The sequence below is a fragment of the Aspergillus glaucus genome (assembly GCF_001890805.1).
Source record: "Aspergillus glaucus CBS 516.65 unplaced genomic scaffold ASPGLscaffold_26, whole genome shotgun sequence".
Classification (NCBI taxonomy): domain Eukaryota; kingdom Fungi; phylum Ascomycota; class Eurotiomycetes; order Eurotiales; family Aspergillaceae; genus Aspergillus; species Aspergillus glaucus.
The window spans coordinates 68,400-86,100 of NW_019170478.1; the positions used below are offsets into that span (position 1 = coordinate 68,400).

Here is a 17,701-nt window from a genome sequence, read left to right on the forward strand (position 1 = left end):
ATATTCAGCCAGCGTCCAGCTGAACCAAGACCTGACCCAGAGAAAAAAATCCTCCTAATCTCCGATACAATCATCTCTAATACATCAAGCCCTCCAAATGAGAATGTGCTTCCCCAACCAAAAACCCACCACCCAACGAACCCCAACAACCTTCCTACCCCCCTCTAACCCAACAACGACCAAAACAGACACAGCAACATCCCTAACCCACCAAACCGAAACCCAAGCCATGCTCTCCGTAACAACCGGCTTCCTCTCCGCCATCTCCTCCAAATCCCGCTCCGACTTCGACCGCTACTGCATCCGCGCCGGTGGCATGGCTCTCTTCCCACCAACCCCCGCAATACCACGCTTCTGCACAATCGGTTCCTTCGTGGAGCAGATTTCCAAGCTTAGGGATGAGATTGATGAGAGGATTTGGGATCCTGAGGTTACGGTTTTGGGGGACGGGGGGATGGGGTTTGGGTTTGTTTGGGCACCGTTTCGGGCGAAGGTTAATGGGGTGGTGAATCATGTTGGGGTGGAGTTGTTTGTGTTGCATAAGGTTGGAGGGGAGTGGAAGGTTACGGGGATGGCGGATTCTTGTCGCGTGCCGACGGAGGACGAGAGGATTTCGTTGGCTTAGAGTCTTTGTTGGGTTCGCGGGGAGGGGAGGGAGGGGGATGTTTGGATATACATGAGAGATAACATGATTGATTCTATAGGAACGTGCTATTGACATTAACGTCTATGATCTATTTCTTTTCCCCCGGAGCATCTCCCATCCAACACTCCCATTCTTCCCCTCCTTAACAGCCATCTCATCAACCGCCTTGACAAGATCGTAGCAGACTTCCTCTGAAACGGCGCTGTCTTTCTTGTATGCCGGATGCTTCGCGACGTATTCCCGGATCCATCTAGCCCCAGTCCAGAGCGTACCATCAGCACGTTTCCGGATCAAATCGAGGTAACTAGCGAGCGAGCATCTCGTCTCAACATCAACGTTGACGCTGTCCAGATACGATTCGACAAGAGGAATCAATCCAGGGAACTCTCCATCTGCTGAGCCGTTGATGATTTCCGAAATTGTCATGAGATCGTATTCCATCTCTACTGGAACAAGCGGTGGTGATGGCGGAGGCGTGTTAACAGCTGAAGAAGCAGCAGATGACATGTTGCTGCCATTAGCTGAGTGTTGCTGTCTGCGCACGCGACGGGGGAACGGATCCTTGCGGAAGTAGAATTTGCTGTCGAGAACGCCGTCACGAGCATGTGCTGTTTCCATGTTCTCCGTCGTCCGTTGGATGGGGATATAGAAGTTCAGGTCGAAACTCAAGATAGCACGGGTGACGAGGACGATGAAGATGCTGAACGCGGCATTCTCAAAGTCTGTCATTTGGACTTCCATGGACCGGAATTCGACTCGCCAGCCGATGTCGTTCTTCTCGGGTGGTGGGGGCTTGAAGCGCATGTGTTGCCAGTTTGTGGATTGGAGGTTCTCGAAGTGGTCTGCTTTGTTAAGGTCGAGCTCTTCAAGGTCTTCGGAGAAAATGACCAGGGGGTCGCGGATGAAGAGGTGTGCGAAGTGGGTGGCCAGGACATCGTCCATGCCGCCTTCTATTAAGCGCTTCTTGATATCTTCGTCCACAACCAGATCTGGATCCAAGTATTCTTTTCGCAATCGAGGGTCTTGGGAGATGTATGTTGAGTTTGAGGCGTATCGGGATTTGGGTATCCTCCATCTGTCATTTTTGAGAGGCTGTCTATGTTAGCTTTAATGCAATTCACATGGTGTCCCGTAAACTTACCAATTCACCAAGCTCTTCAGGAGTCCTATCATCAACAGCTCTGCTGATCTGGTTCCACCGAGAATCCGTATCTACTAGGAATCCCTTGTAGATCGGGGTCGCGGCAGTAAGTGCCATGAGAATCGGACCAAGAGGACTCAACTGGTCGTACAGTTTCCTCCCCTCGTTGATGTTCTTCGCCTGAAAAGTGATTTGAAGACAGCAGCTGCCCATTCCAAAAGCCATGGCATCCATGTAAACATGGTCGTCCTTGGCGGCTCCGTTCCTAACATCATCGTCCTCGGGCCAAATGTGGAGATCGTAGTCCACAGTCGGGTCTTTGAACGGAGAGGGTGTATTCGTGTCCTTGAAAACCGGCACGTTCAATTCGACCTTTCGACCCCTTCTAGACCGGATGTTCGCAGCTAAAGTCGGGAAACGGATATGAGGATTGGCGATCTCGTCGGGGACGAATTGCGAACGCAATGCTGGTCCGGATGGGGGATAGTATGGTTGAATGTAGTCGTCCTTTGTACCCAGGCGAGGGAACGTTGTCATGGTGACTGGGTATTCGTTCGATGCCATATGCGCTTTCGCAACCTCTCGTCTTCGCATTGTTAGAATTGGATGGATCCTCATGAAAATTTCCAGCTTACCTCCTCTTCATATTGCCCTCGACCTTTAGCAGGTCTTTGAAATCAATCCCCCATGGCTTTGCCGGGGTAGCCTCCAGCATGAATCGTCCGAATTCGGGGTGGAAGTGCGGTGGTTCAGAGCCAGCCCTACACACCGTCAGTATCCTGTATTGTATCCAAGCCATCGACCTCACGCACCTTTGCCCATCTTGGTTCTCTCCACCTTCTGACGTCCACAATGCCTCATCCCGGGCTAGCGATTTGAGAATATCGGCTTGCGCTAGGGATAACCGGGCTTTCTTCGCATGTTCGTCGACGGCGACAACGAGGTATTCGACCTATAGTAGGACAAGAATTAGCAAAAGAACCGTAACCCGAGCGCATACCGGAAAACTCACCTCGTCACCCCAGAGAAGAGCATCCCTCTCCTTCCCCTTTGCTCTGTTCCAAATAGCAAGCAATTGCTAACCCAGTTAGTCCAGCCCATGTCGTAACTTCCGATACGCGAAAGGAAATTGTCGTACCTCGATACCCCATTCGCGAACCTGATGCGCTCTCTTCTTCGCTTCCGGCCATTCCAGGGCCGTTCCGAGTGCTCTGTAGAACGAACATGCGACATTAGCAATCATCCACCGGTGTCAGCGTTCTAATTTGGCACAATAACGTACAATAAGCCCATATTATAATCCGGAAGTCCTGGAAGTACACAAAACCTCGCGAAAACACAGGACGGAACTTTGCGATATTTGGATGCCGGGAACCCCGCGGAAGCAAATGAGGGGATCAAACCCTTGCTCTATCGCAATGCAAGACAAGGAAGAAAAACAAAGAAAAAATAAAGAAGCGACACACAGTCGTATGTTTAAACGCGCCTCGATATTAAAAATAGATCTTAGAATCCTGGAAGTATGTAGAAGTTGTCGTCGACTTTATGTCACGGCTTTTCCCGCGGGGATGATTTTGCCTCTTTAAGCCCGGCCTTTTCTCCACTTAGAATTGCTTAGGAAGTCATTCATGGCTTACGGTGGTTTTTGATTTTCTTTTTGCTTCTTTTCGGACTGTTGTTGCTCTGTTTGGCCGTGAGATGATAAATCCTGAACTTTGTAGTGGGGCAAAGGCGCACTTCTAATATGCACTGCGTCTGATTTATCGGCGATAACGCTGTTTGCGCCGCACAAAAATCCAGGAGCAGACCTGGATTTCTAAGCATTCGGAGGGGGGATCATGTGATGTTTACTTAATCTACAGCAGTCTACGAAAGGAAAGAATAGACGAGAAGGAAAACAGAGAAGGAGAAAGAGAGCAAAATTCCCGGTCCTACCTTTTTCTGTCACTTCGTAATACAAGGCAGCTGGTTCGCCTGGTCCCCACGGAGATCTCCCGGGAGCCTCGCCATCTGAACTACCTATGAACACGGAGCAATACTGCCTCACGCCGACAGGATATATCATCAGATACTACAGACGAGGCTGAGAACCAATTGGGCCCAGGAATTCAATGGGATGGTATCGGCATATCGTCTCAAAGGATTCCCAACGCCAGATTCTGTGTGTGAATGGAAATGCAGTTCCACAATCGCTATGTACATAACCCGCTGCTTTTGCTTTGTCTCGAACGATTCCGCCATATGCGCCTGCAACTATCTCAATTGCTCCGGGCACCATCCTTGGCCGCACGGAGTTCGTCCATCTTGGCGACACGCTTCTTGAATTCCTCATACTGGCACTTTTCGTAGCTGTGGCGCTCGTCCTGTTTAAGTCGCAGTTTGTATCAATCAATCTGTTTTCTCAAGATGGTATGAGTATAACCGAGAGGGCCCGTACCTCGCACTTCCAGGGAAGGTAGTATTCCGCCTGTCGGCATCGGTTCAATGGGATCAGGAGGTTCGCACACGAGTCACGGTACTGGAGGGGGAGACGGGCGTCGGACATTTCTTGCCGGGAGGCAGCTGTATGAGAGTGTCAATAAACCGAGTCCAATGACGAATAATCGAACAACACCATGTCGTTCGAATTGGTAAAGGCTAGGAATCATACCAGTGCCGTCCCCAAGGCCAACGGTGTTCTTGATCGTCTCAGTAACAGTCATCTTGGGCAGGACAGCGGTGCAGATCAAGCAGGGTTCGGAGGGGGCGTCTGTATTTGGACCGGCGAGGTTTGAGCTTCCGCGGTGATGTTCGTTCCCGCTCTCCGATATGGGTCATGTGATACCACGTGATGCTATCGCTGTATCGGGACTAGCGCCGCCAAGGCCACTTTACGCGGTTGACTCTCGAGGCGCGTCTCCGTCTCACTCCGTCCGCCAAACCATCGCGTTATCGAAATATCACGACGAGTCACCCGTGACTGATTTCACTGACCTTCCTTGAATTCCATACTGTATGTGATGCCTTGAGGTCTAATTGCTGTGTTTTTGTGCTGTGTTGCTGATGATGGCTGGGAAGACCGTTGAGATTGTGGTCCAGGGCCGCGTCGGCGCTCTACTTGCCTGTTATCCGTTCGGCAACCTACTGAACAGTTAAGCGCCTTGTACAGTCGCCATCATGGGGGATGTGGATTATTCTAAGATATATTCTGCTACATATAGCAATGTGAGTTTTTCTTTTTCCTTTTCTTCTTTTCTTATCTTCCAATCAACTTCGACTATCTTTGTCTTGCGCATGTCCCTTGTTTGGAAGCGCGGTGTAACCAACATTGCCTAGGTTCCAGTATATGAATACAAGCTCGAAACCGACAGTGTTATGCGAAGGCGGAGTGATGATTGGATAAATGCGACACATATACTCAAAGCTGCCGGATTCGACAAACCAGCAAGAACACGCATTCTCGAGCGCGAGGTCCAAAAAGGAGTTCACGAAAAAGTACAGGGTGGTTATGGAAAATACCAAGGTATATTTTTTCAGACAAAGCATCTCAATTGGCTCCTCGTGCTAACATGAAACCGCTAAGGAACATGGATTCCGCTCCCCGAAGGCCGTCAGCTCGCGGAGCGTAACAACATAATTGACAAATTAAGACCTATCATCGAATATGTAGCAGGGGACCGCAGCCCTCCACCAGCGCCAAAACATTCAACCGCATCGAAACCCAGAGCCCCGAAGAATACCGCGAACGCCCGGAAGACAGCGAATGCGAATGCGAATGCGAATGCGAATGAAGATGTCTTCAGCGCCGTCAAGCAACACCACCCCATGGGGCCACCGAGCTTCCCCCACGAGCAATACGAGATGAGCACCGGTATGGAAGAGGATGAATCGATTGAGCAGGCTACCCTCGAATCATCGTCAATGGTGGCAGACGAAGAAATGATGCCAATGTCCCAGCATGGTGGAGCATACTCGCGGAAGCGGAAGCGCGGAATCAATGAAGTTGCAGCAATGTCGCTCAGTGAACAGGAGCATATCCTCTATGGAGATCAGCTTCTCGACTATTTCATGACCGTTGGAGATGCCCCAGAAGCCACTCGGATTCCTCCGCCGGAACCGCCGGCCAACTTCCAAGTGGACCGTCCTATTGACGATTCGGGGAATACCGCACTACATTGGGCGTGTGCAATGGGTGACTTGGAGATTGTGAGGGATTTGCTACATAGAGGTGCTGATGTCAAAGCACTGTCTGTCCATGAGGAAACGCCACTTGTGCGCGCAGTCCTTTTTACAAACAACTACGAAAAGAGAACGTTCCCGACACTCTTGGATTTACTTTTCGATACGGTTTCTTTCCGAGATTGGTTTGGTGCGACAATCTTCCACCACATATCCGAAACCACCAGAAGCAAGGGAAAGTGGAAGAGTTCACGGTATTACTGCGAGATTCTGTTGGACAAGCTGCGCCAAATGTGCTCCCAAGATGAATTAGACCTGCTTCTATCATGTCAAGACTCGAATGGCGATGTGGCAGCCTTGGTGGCAGCCCGAAACGGAGCTTTTCGTCTGGTGAATTTACTCCTAACATGTTGCCCACGTGCATCGGATTTGGTGAACGAGAAGGGCGAAACGGCCACGAGCATTAGCCAACGGGCACAACATGCCGAAAGCGATATTCCACCAGCTCCGTCGTCAATTACGATGGGTAATGACCACATTGATGGGGAAGTCACTGGGCCGGTCAACACTGATGCACAGGTTGATGATCCGCCACCAGATCCGTCCGCAGCGACATCTGACCTAATTTCGAAGATTGGAGTGATCATGGCAGAGGCTAGCAAAAAGCTTTCTACGAGCTACGGGAACACCAAACCAAACCAGCAAGATTCAGATGACATTGCGAATCCCGAGACCTTGTACGAGCAATTGGAGCAGGATCGACAGAAGATCCAAAGGCAATCAGCAGCGCTAGCGGCCAAGGAAGCAGAACACGGATCTGTTGATGCACAACTTGGGCGATATGATCAACTAAAGCGCAACTACGAGTCGCTTCTAGAACAGGTCCAACAATCACGTCTCCTCGAACGAGCACCTGCGTTGGAGGACAACAAGCCTCCATCGACCAGAGACCATAACGAACTCATGACGACCTACTATCTATCCCGACAACTCTGCTCAGCACAAAAGGTGCGTCGGACCGCGCTAAAAGATCTCGCGCAACAGACCGCAGATGCTGGAGTGAGCACGAAGTTTGACGTTCATCGCAAGCTGGTAGCACTTGCGACCGGGTTGAAAGAGGATGAATTAGATCCGATGGCTGCTGAGTTGGCTGAGACTTTGGAATTTGATCGTATGGATGGCAAGGGCTCTGGTGCGCAGTCTCCCGAACCCCAACGGCAACAAGCACAGAATAAGGAGCCTGCGTCACTTCCTTTCCCTGGGCCGGTACCTGTTGATGCTTGAGGTACTTCCTTTTCCTTCTCTTTTCTCTATTTGTATTTCATACCTGCTATATGTTTTTCTATGATTGCATTTCGTCATCTTGTCTATTTCATCCTGGTTGAAAGATCCTGCCAAGCAGATACCCCGTCTTTTGTCTATTTTATTTCTCGTGTTATTACATCTGACAAGGCCTAGACCGCGTGAACTGGGCTGTACATATTACATAGAATAAATGGTGCACATTTATCTGTGAAATATGAGCATGACTCGTACCTATCTACTGACTCTTCGTACCTGATTGTCTGTCACGACGACTCGAGCCTCATAATACATACCTAATAAAGCCCACCAAAATATAGACCGCCGATACCAATAACGACACCAAATCCAACCACCACGCACCAACCAACCGCCACAAAACCAATTCCTGAGTAATAATCACCACACAATACACCCCATACCAACGCCTATTGGCGAAAAATTTTCATTCATGGTGGTCAGACAATAAACGATCGCTGGCTGTGAGGAACGCCACGTTGGCGCCCGCTAAACAGGGAGGGTGAATCCTGGGGGATCTGGTTGGTCAGAGCAGCTGTGATCATGGGCGTGATGTGGATGATCGGCTGGTGGACGATGGGTCTAGTGCAGGTCATTTTTTACTTACATGTTCTACATGCTTCCATGGTGATGTATGTTGATTTGAGGGTTAAGGATTTGGGAGCTTGGATGTGTATTTCAGGGGTTTACTGGCGATCGTGTACTTGTACTATGTACTAACTATGCAGGCAAATATACATCCAGCGATGTACAAGTACATATCTGAATTTGGCGCTGTAATATTGTATTGGCGTAAGACCTGCACGTATTTCCCCACACAACGCTCTTGCTTTTTCTGAAACGAGCCAATTGCCAGTAGTGTAGTTGACGGTTGTCTCAGCCCGGTGATTCATCATTGGTCAGGGGGTGGAATAGTTAGTTCGGGTACTAGTTAGTTAGTGGTTGTGGATTACTTACGATACATGCAGAGCCGTATGGTGCTGTACTTGTATGTACAGAGCGCTTTTAGCATGAGATACAGAGCTCTAGTTCGAGCTTTGCTAAGGTGTATCGTTTAAATCTTTCTACCTTGGCCTGTATGTTGTGGTCAGGTAGTACAAATAGACGCGTAGGGTGTTGCGTTCATCCTACGCCAAGTCCGGGGTTCATCAAACCAATTCATGAACAGTGCTCTGCATCACCTCCGTATACGCATTTCTAATCCGGACTTCATTCCTTCATGCAGTGCAACGGTACTTGTATGATCTCTAATTCCCCTTAAACGCCCTGCAGGCAAACTACCGTCACATCTGCATATGTTTAGTCCACAGCATGCCCTTGATAGGAAATGAGCTAACCGATCAAACTGTGAAGATCACACTATGGACAATAGCTGTATTTGCCCTTGGTATGTGTCACATAGACCGGCTCTACCCTTAATGAAACCTTATTATTTTTGGATTGTGAGTGTCATTCAGCTGTGAGGTTGGGGTTGGAATGCTTTGGTGTACTCGGGCATTCAGCCGCATTTTGATATGCAAGAATGAGCATTAACACAGACCTAAGAGTAATAGAATCAAATGCTCTCTTATGCTTCTTTCCAAAGTGTCTTTAAATGATTGAATACAAGTAAACTCAAGAAATAGACTGGATGTATTGTAATGTACCTGACTAAGCACCCCCTGTCAATCTGCCACAACTGACTTACCGCCCGCCGTAGTGAGTGCCCGAATCCCCCGAAGGCGAAGCGAATCTCGTTCCTTTTTCTTCTTCTTCTCTTCTTCTTTCCTCTCCTCCTTCTCTTTTCTATCCTCCATCGTTGTTGTTTCTTTCTCATCTTTTCTCCCCTTCTTATTCTTCTCCCTGCTCCTTTTTTGCTTTTCATCTTTTTTCCCTTTCTTTTTTTCTGAGAAAACCGCGTTTCTCTTCTTCCTTCACCTCCATCCTTTCGCTCCACCAAATTCCCCTCTCCAATTTGATAGCGCCTGGCAGAGATTGCCGCGTCAAGAAACCTCCAAGGCCACGCATCTCCCCGTGCCTCTGTCAGCAGTCTGGATTCGTCCGATCCTTAATTCGTTGATTGTTTCGAAGACTCGCTCGACCAAACTCGAACCTACTTCTTCCGTACATAGACCCGATTCTCAAATTCTCCTAAAATCCTTCTTTTTCGACACTTCCCCATCTTTCCGTGTGCTTGCCTTGTCGAGCCTTTTTCTTTTTTCTTTTTTTTTTTTTACCGCTTTTCGCCTGGGATTGCAGAGCATCTCCCACGCGTCATCTCTCCATCGATCCTTAATTGATACAGAAGGCTCCGATTTTACCTTCCAGAATTCTCAAAAGCTCGTTATTTCTCCTCTCTTGGTGACGTTCGGCTACGTCTGTTGTCTATCCTTCGCTATTCAATTTTGATCGTTTGATCCGATCATCGACAAATCACTTTGAAAAAAGTACTTCGCTGTACAAATTCTCCTTAATCCTTCGCTATTTTTCCTACTTTGATTTCGACTTCATTCTTTCGTTTTCTTAATCTACAGGTACGTGGAAGTTTGTTGTCGTCATTGATTGAGCCGCGTGTCGCTAACTCGGACCAGGCCGTTGGGTATAGCGATCGTTTTGCATAATTCGCCAAACCAAACGACGTTGGTTAACCTCGCGCGTTTCGTCCTCGTCATTACACTCCCTTAATACCTTAATTCACCCTTCAGTGGTTGATTTCGTTTACCCCGATACGACTTCGTTTTTTCTCACGAACATACTTTCGCTCGCGTTGTTTTTTTTTTTTTTTTTTTTTTTTTTTTTTTTTTTTTTTTTTTTTTTCTGTCTTTTTCGATCTCTCATCTACGACCACGAGTATGGACACTGGCGGTCTTGCTCAAATGACTTACAACTCTTCTTTCAACAATGGCGGTTCCATTGGCGTTCCGAGTTCCAGCTTTTCCTCCCGCGGAAAGGGTTCTCATATCAAACGCCTGAGTGTTCCGCCTCCTCATATTTCCACGATCGATGAATCTCAGCCGTCTGCGCCGCTTCAGACTCCTCGTACCAGCCGCTCTCATTTGCTGGCTGGCTTGAGGACTGCTCCAAAATCCGCGACGATCCCTTCTGCGCACCAGCAGCACCTCGGTCAGGACAACCATCGGTATGCCGTTCGTCCCGACCGAGCTGCTGATCGTGTGCCGCAGACCGCGACGGGAACTGGATTTCCCCGCCACTCGTTCGCCTCGAATCAGAATGTGGATACGAATACTGGTCGTCCGGTGTACACCCTGCCGGAGCAGGTGCTCGCACCTCCGGTCCTCGACGTTGGCGCCGACCTGCCCATGGACGATAATTTGTACGCAGAAATGATGTCCACCAACTTGTTCTTGGCAGCCCAGCAGCAACGCCTACAGCAACAATTGATCAGCGTCACCACGGCGGCTCAGCAGTTCCAGGGTCTCAGCCTGGGAATGCCTGTTGCCTCGCAGCAATCCCTTTCTCTGCCTGGCATGGGCTTCTACCAGCAGCAGCTCCAACAGGGGGTGCAGCCGATCGTTCAGCCGGTTCTTGGCCAGCCTGGTCTCTTTTCTGTCTTTAACCCTCTCACTGGTCAGCAAAACTACATCTATGACAATTCCGCCCAGCAGCAACAGCAACCGCAACAGCAACAGCAGCAACAGGATGCTGGTTCTTCGCTTTACCAGGAAGAGCAGAGAGACCAATTTCAAGAAGACCTGCACGTTCCTACTTTCCGTGCTGAAGTTTCCCCTCCGCCGGAGTCGAGACAGCTGCAGCGCTCTGTTTCTCCCCCCAAGTCCAGTCCTTCCCCTCTCCAGGAAGTTACTCCCTTGCCCCCGCCGTCTGCGAACGCCTTTCGAAGAGGCCACAAGAAGAGCTCGTCCTTCGCGCCTAGGGCGCTTGATACAGCCAAGGCCAACAACACTGCCGTGAACAGTGCTGTTCCTAAGACCGCCGCATTGCCTCCGAAGACCTCCGCGTTGCCCCAAACACCGGCCACAGGAACCTTTGGTCCCGGACAAGGACGTGCGGGTGAGCACCCTATTCGCCAGCCTCGTGGACCGCCCTCGATAGAGGAGCTGGTAGCGAAGCCCACTTCCAAGCATGAAGGTAGCAAGAACTTCGCGACGCGTCAGCGACGCCGCGCTGTTCACAACCTGGTGCGTGCGGGAATTGAGCGACGCGGAGAGACTCGCAGCTTCGGTTACCACAGCAGTGGAGGCACCAACACCCCAGCGAGCGAGAAAGAGTTCACCTTCTCTGATAGCGACGACGCTACTGTGCGTAGCGGCAGTCTGTCCAGCAAGCCCAGCTTGGGCAGCCTGCGTGCCGCGGCTAATGGCGCCATTGGTTCCGAGAGGAAGGAAAGATCTTCTCGGGAGCGCAAGTCGGAAAGCCCTTACAGCGGTACTCCCACCAGTGAGGACGGTGGAAGCTTCTTCGGTCCCTCCGGCAAGTTCGCGGACGTCCGTGCGGATCACAGTTCGTCTCCTACAGGAACGCCTTCAGTTGCTGCAGTCGTTGCTGGACAGAAGACGGCAGCTCCGGGTCCCGAGAGACGCAAGACTCCGATGCTTGTGTTATCTAGCGCCGAAAAGCGCAAGACCCCGATTGTTTAATATGGCACAACGTCATTGTAATGTGACAAAGAGACTTAACGGACATACTGGTGTATGATTTTGAATTTTGCTTTTACCGTTCGCTATTTTTTTGCTTTCTGATTTACAAGTGTTGACACTGGCAATTGTCTTCTATTTTCTTTTCTATTGAGTGTGTTTTGGACATACGCACGCTTCCATCCAAATCTTGATATGATTTTTCTTACTCAATTTTATTATTTCGATTCTATTCATTCTTTTTGTCTCCATTACTCCAACAGATTGATGAATGTGAACTGGGTTGTATTTGAACTGCTTTCCTGGCTTGCGCTGTTTGCTTGTCTATTGATACCAATAAATGCATCATAACATGGACATCGTCAGGTCTTTGTATGGGAGTAAATGACCAGGGATGTCTCATCTCTAGTTGTCTTGTACCTTGGGCTATAGGCCTTTTCTTCACAGTCACGCATATGCAACGGTAAAAGGACTCGTTTCGAAGCGAGATTTGTACATGTAGAAGTCTATCATTGCGCGTAGATTTGTTGATATCAGAGCATTCCGCGGAATCAATTTGGATCTGTACTCTCTCGAGAGTCCCCTTTCTTCTAGCCCAAAGGAGTTCCAGACCATTAATTGCTGGAGTTTTATAAATGATGGGTAGATCTGGCTTTCATCATCACTGTATGTGGTACGCAGGAGCTATTCAAAAAATCATGAATCTTTCTATATTGTTTTCTTCCCACACATAGGAGAAGCAAAGAGATGACACCTCACAGATTTGGTTTCAGGGAAGCTCTGTGAGAGCAGCATTGCTCATTTCTCTGGGATGAGTGAGGTCCAAGATGATTGCAAGGATGAGCTGTGTGGTGTACAAGACTTGAATTGGGAGACATTTCAAAGAACAGTCATGTGACGGTATGTTTGATGAGTCTTGCTGACTGACTTTTGTGAGCAAGGCTTTGGGGCTCTCAGTTGTCTATACTCACTGTTTGTGAGCAGTTCATTGGGTTAAAGAGTGTGAGATGTTCTTGAACGAAGGAAGTTGTTCAATTTTTTTGGGTCCAGGCACTCCTCCATCTCTTCATATTCCCTAATGATTGAGCACAAAATTGGTGATATGGCGACAGCTTGGTTTCCAACAAAGCAAGCAAGGTTTCGGGTTTTTTATATATATATAACTTGAATCCCCTAATGCATCAAGGTTCTTGTGGCATGGTGACAGTGGATCTTATGCCTCAAAGTTGATCAGTTCTTTTTGCGTAAGATTGAGATTGTACCTTTCGCTGTCACGGACCGTCTGCGCGGAAGAATGTGGCGTTTCTGAAGGTGAAATCGGTCGAGCAACTATACAGACACACGGTGCCTGGATTTGGCGATTTCTTCCACACTACCATGAGGCTCTCCCAGGTAGGAGGTTTCTCGTCATTCGTATATCCCATATACCCAGTTATACCGGGATTAGCTGGCCCTAGCTCGTAACTATTCTCGGACGGACCTACATTGTGCCATGTAGCTTCTGTGCGCCCGGTTGACGGACTCTGCGGCTTCAGAGGGATGTGGCAGCCCTGGCCTATTTCTTGGACTGCGCCATCAACTTGGCCAAACCGGCCAGAGTGAGCAGTAACTTGACTGGGCAATTTGGACTGCCTTGACAAAACTGACCGGTAGTCATTGGGTCTTGATCTGGTGGCATGTTGAATTGTTGATATCAAATTTATGGACATTCTTACTTGCTCCCCTTCGTGTACCGTAGCTCTATGATGAATTGAAGATGGATGCATTGAAGGTGGTGCTCCAGCAGGGAGTGAAATTCCAACGTCACCCCAGCTCAGGTATTCGTCATCGCAGTAATGGGAAAGCAGAATGTCGCCAACACGTGCTGAAGTTGCAGACTGGAGAACCAAAGCTGCGAGCTGGATTAGGGCACGGTCCCATGAGACAGTGCCGTGGGAAATTGCACGCCGTAACCATGTTTCAGCCACATCACCCACTCTTTCGCTCCGGGCATTGACTTAGCACATAGCTTAATAAGACTGGCATAGGGCTCATCTCATTTACCTTGGCTGGGACTTTATTCAGCGCATCACCGCCCTCTTGATCACGATCGTCCTGTTCTTGCTCTCCTTCACTGAAAAACCCACCAATACGAAACAGCTTAAGGTGTGATCGCGCCGGCCAGCAAGGCTTCCGGTTCATGTGTTGTCGGTCGACGTTGTGAAGCTGTTTTCCAGTATAGTTTTGGGACAAAGCGACGCTGGCCGTTGGAAATCTTTGGGGGTATAACACCAAGGGTCATTGGCTCGAAAGGAATTTCTTGTCAGATAGACCTAACGCATATCAGAGCTGCCCGGTAACACAAGTATCGTCTGTGTGAAGACACAGGTCACCGTAGTATAGCGGAAGTAGCTACAGCTGGTCAATAGGTCTGGTATAGGGAGGCCTGCATAACCGTGACCCGGCAGAGGAGAATATAACACGGATGATGTAAAGCATCATCGGACATGCTGTCGCTCTCTGAGGCTTTTTGTCTGAAACCCATCTCTTTTGTACGTGAAGTCAAGGGACATTATCTTAGTTTGCAATATAGCATCATAAATGCCTTTTCACTACTTCACGGTGCCATATATAAAAGCACCCTTGAAGGAATGGTTATCAGTATATTCAAATAGCATGTAAAGCGATTTTTGAGGCCAAAAATGAGGCCATCATCCGCCTCTCTTCAGCGCTATGTGTGATTGTTCCTGATTTCGATCAGGCGGTTATGGACAATATTCCATCCAGTCGCGTACTCGCACCGCTATTTCAGAATTCGGCTTTTCCGTCGACCCTCTTCCCAACTGCGACTATTACATAGGTTGGGTTTTTTCCTGGTCCGTATGGCCGGATGATATGGAGTATCATCATAAGTCGAGCGTCCACGACTCGCTCTCCGCATTGTAACAGTAATCTATAGAACACAAGTTGGCAATTCTTCTTAAAAAGGGGGACGTCGACTATAAATAACCGGGAGAGCACGGCGCAAGGATGGATCCCCGCCGCTGTTGACGGCATTCTCGTCTTGCTAAAAATCACTCACACTCAGACAGAGCACCCGTTGGCTACTTTGAGCGCCCAATTGCGCAGTCCCTCCAATTGCAGATGGGGAAACAAGGGCAGAGGTTTGCACATGAAGTCAACCTCTCAGATAGCCGGTAATGAAGGAAGCCCCGAACTCCAAATTCTGGGAATGGGAAACTAATTCCCTTTATGGGCCCCTTTCACCTTAAAGTTAAGACTGGGAAGTAATGATGTAGGATCATAAGTGACAAGAACGCCCTCTCACAAATGACTGGTTCGCGAGACAACTTGCGCTCGCAGAACCAAATGTACCGCAATACTGGCTCAAAGCCCAGGCGCGCTCCCAAGTGAACAGTCCTTTGACGACCAGTCCAGGGGGGGGGGGGGGGGGGGCAAGGGCCAGTGCTTGTGCAAGGAGGCAAGACGCAAACTAGTCACCAGTCAGAAGCTCACAGGCTCAACAAAAGCCCAGTCATCGACCCTAACTGGAGCAGGTGGGTGACAGGACCAAACTCTCCGAGGAGTTGCCCGCAGACGGCGGAAGTGACTCTGGGTTTGTAGACTCGCGACGGCCGAAGCGCGACATTAAGAAAGGTTGTTTTCTCTAAAGTCCAGAGACCTTTCATTATCCTGGTATTCATTTCGGCTGGGTAGGGTCACGACGCAGAATAGTAAATTAGTGTTAGGGCAATGTGGTTGATTACTATCTCTTCGATAGGGGCATCCTGTTAGTGACTATGAAAGAAGAACAAAAAAAAGGAGCTGGCTCACCAAAAACGATGCAGTCTAGCAACACAATAGCTCAAAGTACTTGCTAGTCAGATTGATTATTAAGGCCGCGTGTGTCGGTGCTAGAGCGAGTGATTGTATAGACCTCCAAGATCGAGGATCTTGGTATTCGCTCCAACCTGCGGACGATGCCGCGGCGTAAACGCTACTGTCTTTGCTCATATTTCCTGATTGACGGGCGTTTCTTCTGAATTGTCTAGGGTGCTCTCTGTTCTTCGGTGAGCCGCCCTAGCTCAGGCCGGGATAAGGAGGGATCTAATGTTGTATCGGTTCCGAACGCATGCATAGAACAGTTGTGTTCTCCGTTGTTAGACCGGGATTTTAAACACCGTTCTTGGTTTCAGGATAGGCTCAGGACATAGAAATTGGAGACAACCATCGATTAAACAAGGTATGTTCACCACTAGCTGAGAAAAGAGTCCTGGCAAACAGTTATCCTTTGGATAAGTTCTCAAAACAGCCGGATCTCAGGTAAGACACGACGCGGTGTCCGCGTTTGGAGACCGTAGGAACAGGCACTTTTGAATAATTAATATTGAGGGCTGGCTTATTGATATCCGGGTTCCAGGGATTCAATTGGCGTTAGTTCTACGTCACTTGGTAAAGGCTGGTTATTCAATCTGGTAATGCTTGCCAGAACCTGATACCAGCACCTTTTTTGTCATCTTCATTGTGCAGAACGCAGTCTTTGCTGGATTCGGTGGCTCGAACGAGTCTGCTTCCACCAGTAGTCAATGTGTCTTCAGTCTTCGGAAAGTATTCATCAATAGACTGGAAAACAGAGCTCTTTCTTGCTAGCTGACAAGATCTTGTTGTTCTTTGGTAGACCCGGTTGCGCGTCCTGGATATAGCGTAACCCTTGTATCCCCACCATCGATAGCATAGATCCCATAGAGGCGAGATGACCCCATACATCCATTTTTGTGTGAGAATGCCAAAATCTCTGTTGAATCACAGCTCACTGGTCTGCTCTTGCTCGTTGCATAGTTATATTTTCCAATGTTCTTCTATCAAGCGGTAGACTAGTTTGTGACCATGGTGAGTCGCCATGACACCATTCACGCCTGTTCATGAGCATGATAAGGCCGAATAATAATGGGCTAGCATCTTTCCAATAACGATTGGAAAAATACACCTGATGCTTCGATGGCATGGCAATTCGAGTCTCTTCGTGTGTTGACGAGCGCCAACACTCGAGACAACCTGTGTTGAAGATACTGAATGGTATATCTGATTTTCCTTCTCTTTACAAAGGCTCTAACAAAGCCCCATGGCTTCTGTCGGGCAAAAAGAGTCTATACCAAGTAAGTATAGACGTGTGACGACGGCAATACATCGCCAGTTTTCCCTCCATGCCCCATGGATTCTCAAAAAGCTGGGTGGGAATGTTTCTCCATTGGTGTTAGGACTCTGTCCCTCCAGCTTATTACTGGTCATGATTTAATGTCGCTGTGATTAATGTCGTCACTGGCATTTCGCTGTAAATTCGAGCGCGATTCATGCGGACCAGAGCCCTATAACATGGATATTATCAAGGACCACATCCTTCTGCGCAATGGCGTAAGCTTGACGCCCAATTAATCGTAAACATTCTGGCCTGTGTTCCTCGTATCCAGTAATCAAGACTAGCCAGGTTACCAGCGTGCTCAGCCCTCACTCAAAAACAGGGCAAGAAGGATTCGGGATCGCCAGTGATAGGAAACATGTCAACGGTGGTTCCCAATGGCTAAACCCGATAGTTTAATCTGACTCGATGAGAGATAAATTCAATATCCCTGACTCTTATAGACTTCACAAGCCGAAATGCGGAGAGAGAGATGCAGAGAGCTCGTAGACGAGTCAGAAAGAGGGAGATCTTCCCGGAAGAATGACGAAGATCCATCCCCTCCAGCAGTGAAGTCATAAGACCAGCAGACTGACAAAATGAATAAATCCTGACTCATACTGAAACACAAGAGCTACCCAGTCAACGGGCATGAATCGACAGGAATGAGAACACAAGGCAGATGATCT

The 17,701-nt window shown here is 48.8% G+C and overlaps 7 protein-coding genes across 7 annotated transcripts; 4 read left to right on the plus strand and 3 right to left on the minus strand.

Annotated features, from left to right (window-relative positions):
* Positions 1-142: 142 nt before the first annotated feature.
* ASPGLDRAFT_51906 (uncharacterized protein) lies at positions 143-697 on the plus strand. Its single transcript, XM_022547635.1, has one exon. The coding sequence runs from the start codon at positions 230-232 to the stop codon at positions 623-625; it is 396 nt and encodes a 131-aa protein (XP_022396698.1). The 5' UTR covers positions 143-229; the 3' UTR covers positions 626-697.
* Positions 698-727: 30 nt separating this feature from the next.
* On the minus strand, positions 728-3,080 carry ASPGLDRAFT_39306 (glutamate--cysteine ligase; the record flags this gene model as incomplete). The annotated part of the gene is made up of 7 exons (XM_022545059.1): positions 728-1,738; positions 1,788-2,373; positions 2,423-2,548; positions 2,600-2,739; positions 2,800-2,865; positions 2,926-2,998; positions 3,070-3,080. 7 exons carry the CDS (start codon positions 3,078-3,080, stop codon positions 728-730), a joined length of 2,013 nt encoding a protein of 670 aa, XP_022396699.1.
* A 581-nt stretch (positions 3,081-3,661) lies between these two features.
* ASPGLDRAFT_51908 (NADH dehydrogenase [ubiquinone] 1 beta subcomplex subunit 7) lies at positions 3,662-4,546 on the minus strand. Its single transcript, XM_022547636.1, has 3 exons — positions 4,438-4,546; positions 4,225-4,349; positions 3,662-4,150 (listed from the first exon to the last, which is right to left on the minus strand). Exons 1-3 carry the CDS (start codon positions 4,487-4,489, stop codon positions 4,046-4,048), a joined length of 282 nt encoding a protein of 93 aa, XP_022396700.1. The 5' UTR covers positions 4,490-4,546; the 3' UTR covers positions 3,662-4,045.
* Positions 4,495-4,838, plus strand: ASPGLDRAFT_51911 (uncharacterized protein). The gene has a single exon (XM_022547637.1). It carries the CDS (start codon positions 4,596-4,598, stop codon positions 4,767-4,769), a length of 174 nt encoding a protein of 57 aa, XP_022396701.1. The 5' UTR covers positions 4,495-4,595; the 3' UTR covers positions 4,770-4,838.
* Positions 4,730-7,482, plus strand: ASPGLDRAFT_51912 (putative APSES transcription factor). The gene is made up of 4 exons (XM_022547638.1): positions 4,730-4,779; positions 4,845-4,991; positions 5,103-5,289; positions 5,350-7,482. The coding sequence occupies exons 2-4, from the start codon at positions 4,944-4,946 to the stop codon at positions 7,227-7,229; spliced, it is 2,115 nt and encodes a 704-aa protein (XP_022396702.1). The 5' UTR covers positions 4,730-4,779; positions 4,845-4,943; the 3' UTR covers positions 7,230-7,482.
* A 2,614-nt stretch (positions 7,483-10,096) lies between these two features.
* On the plus strand, positions 10,097-11,860 carry ASPGLDRAFT_135748 (uncharacterized protein; the record flags this gene model as incomplete). The annotated part of the gene is made up of 2 exons (XM_022541402.1): positions 10,097-10,910; positions 10,953-11,860. The coding sequence occupies 2 exons, from the start codon at positions 10,097-10,099 to the stop codon at positions 11,858-11,860; spliced, it is 1,722 nt and encodes a 573-aa protein (XP_022396703.1).
* Positions 11,861-13,128: 1,268 nt separating this feature from the next.
* On the minus strand, positions 13,129-14,038 carry ASPGLDRAFT_29295 (uncharacterized protein; the record flags this gene model as incomplete). Its single annotated transcript, XM_022543835.1, has 2 exons — positions 13,129-13,734; positions 13,901-14,038. The coding sequence occupies 2 exons, from the start codon at positions 14,036-14,038 to the stop codon at positions 13,129-13,131; spliced, it is 744 nt and encodes a 247-aa protein (XP_022396704.1).
* Between the last annotated feature and the right edge of the window lie 3,663 nt (positions 14,039-17,701).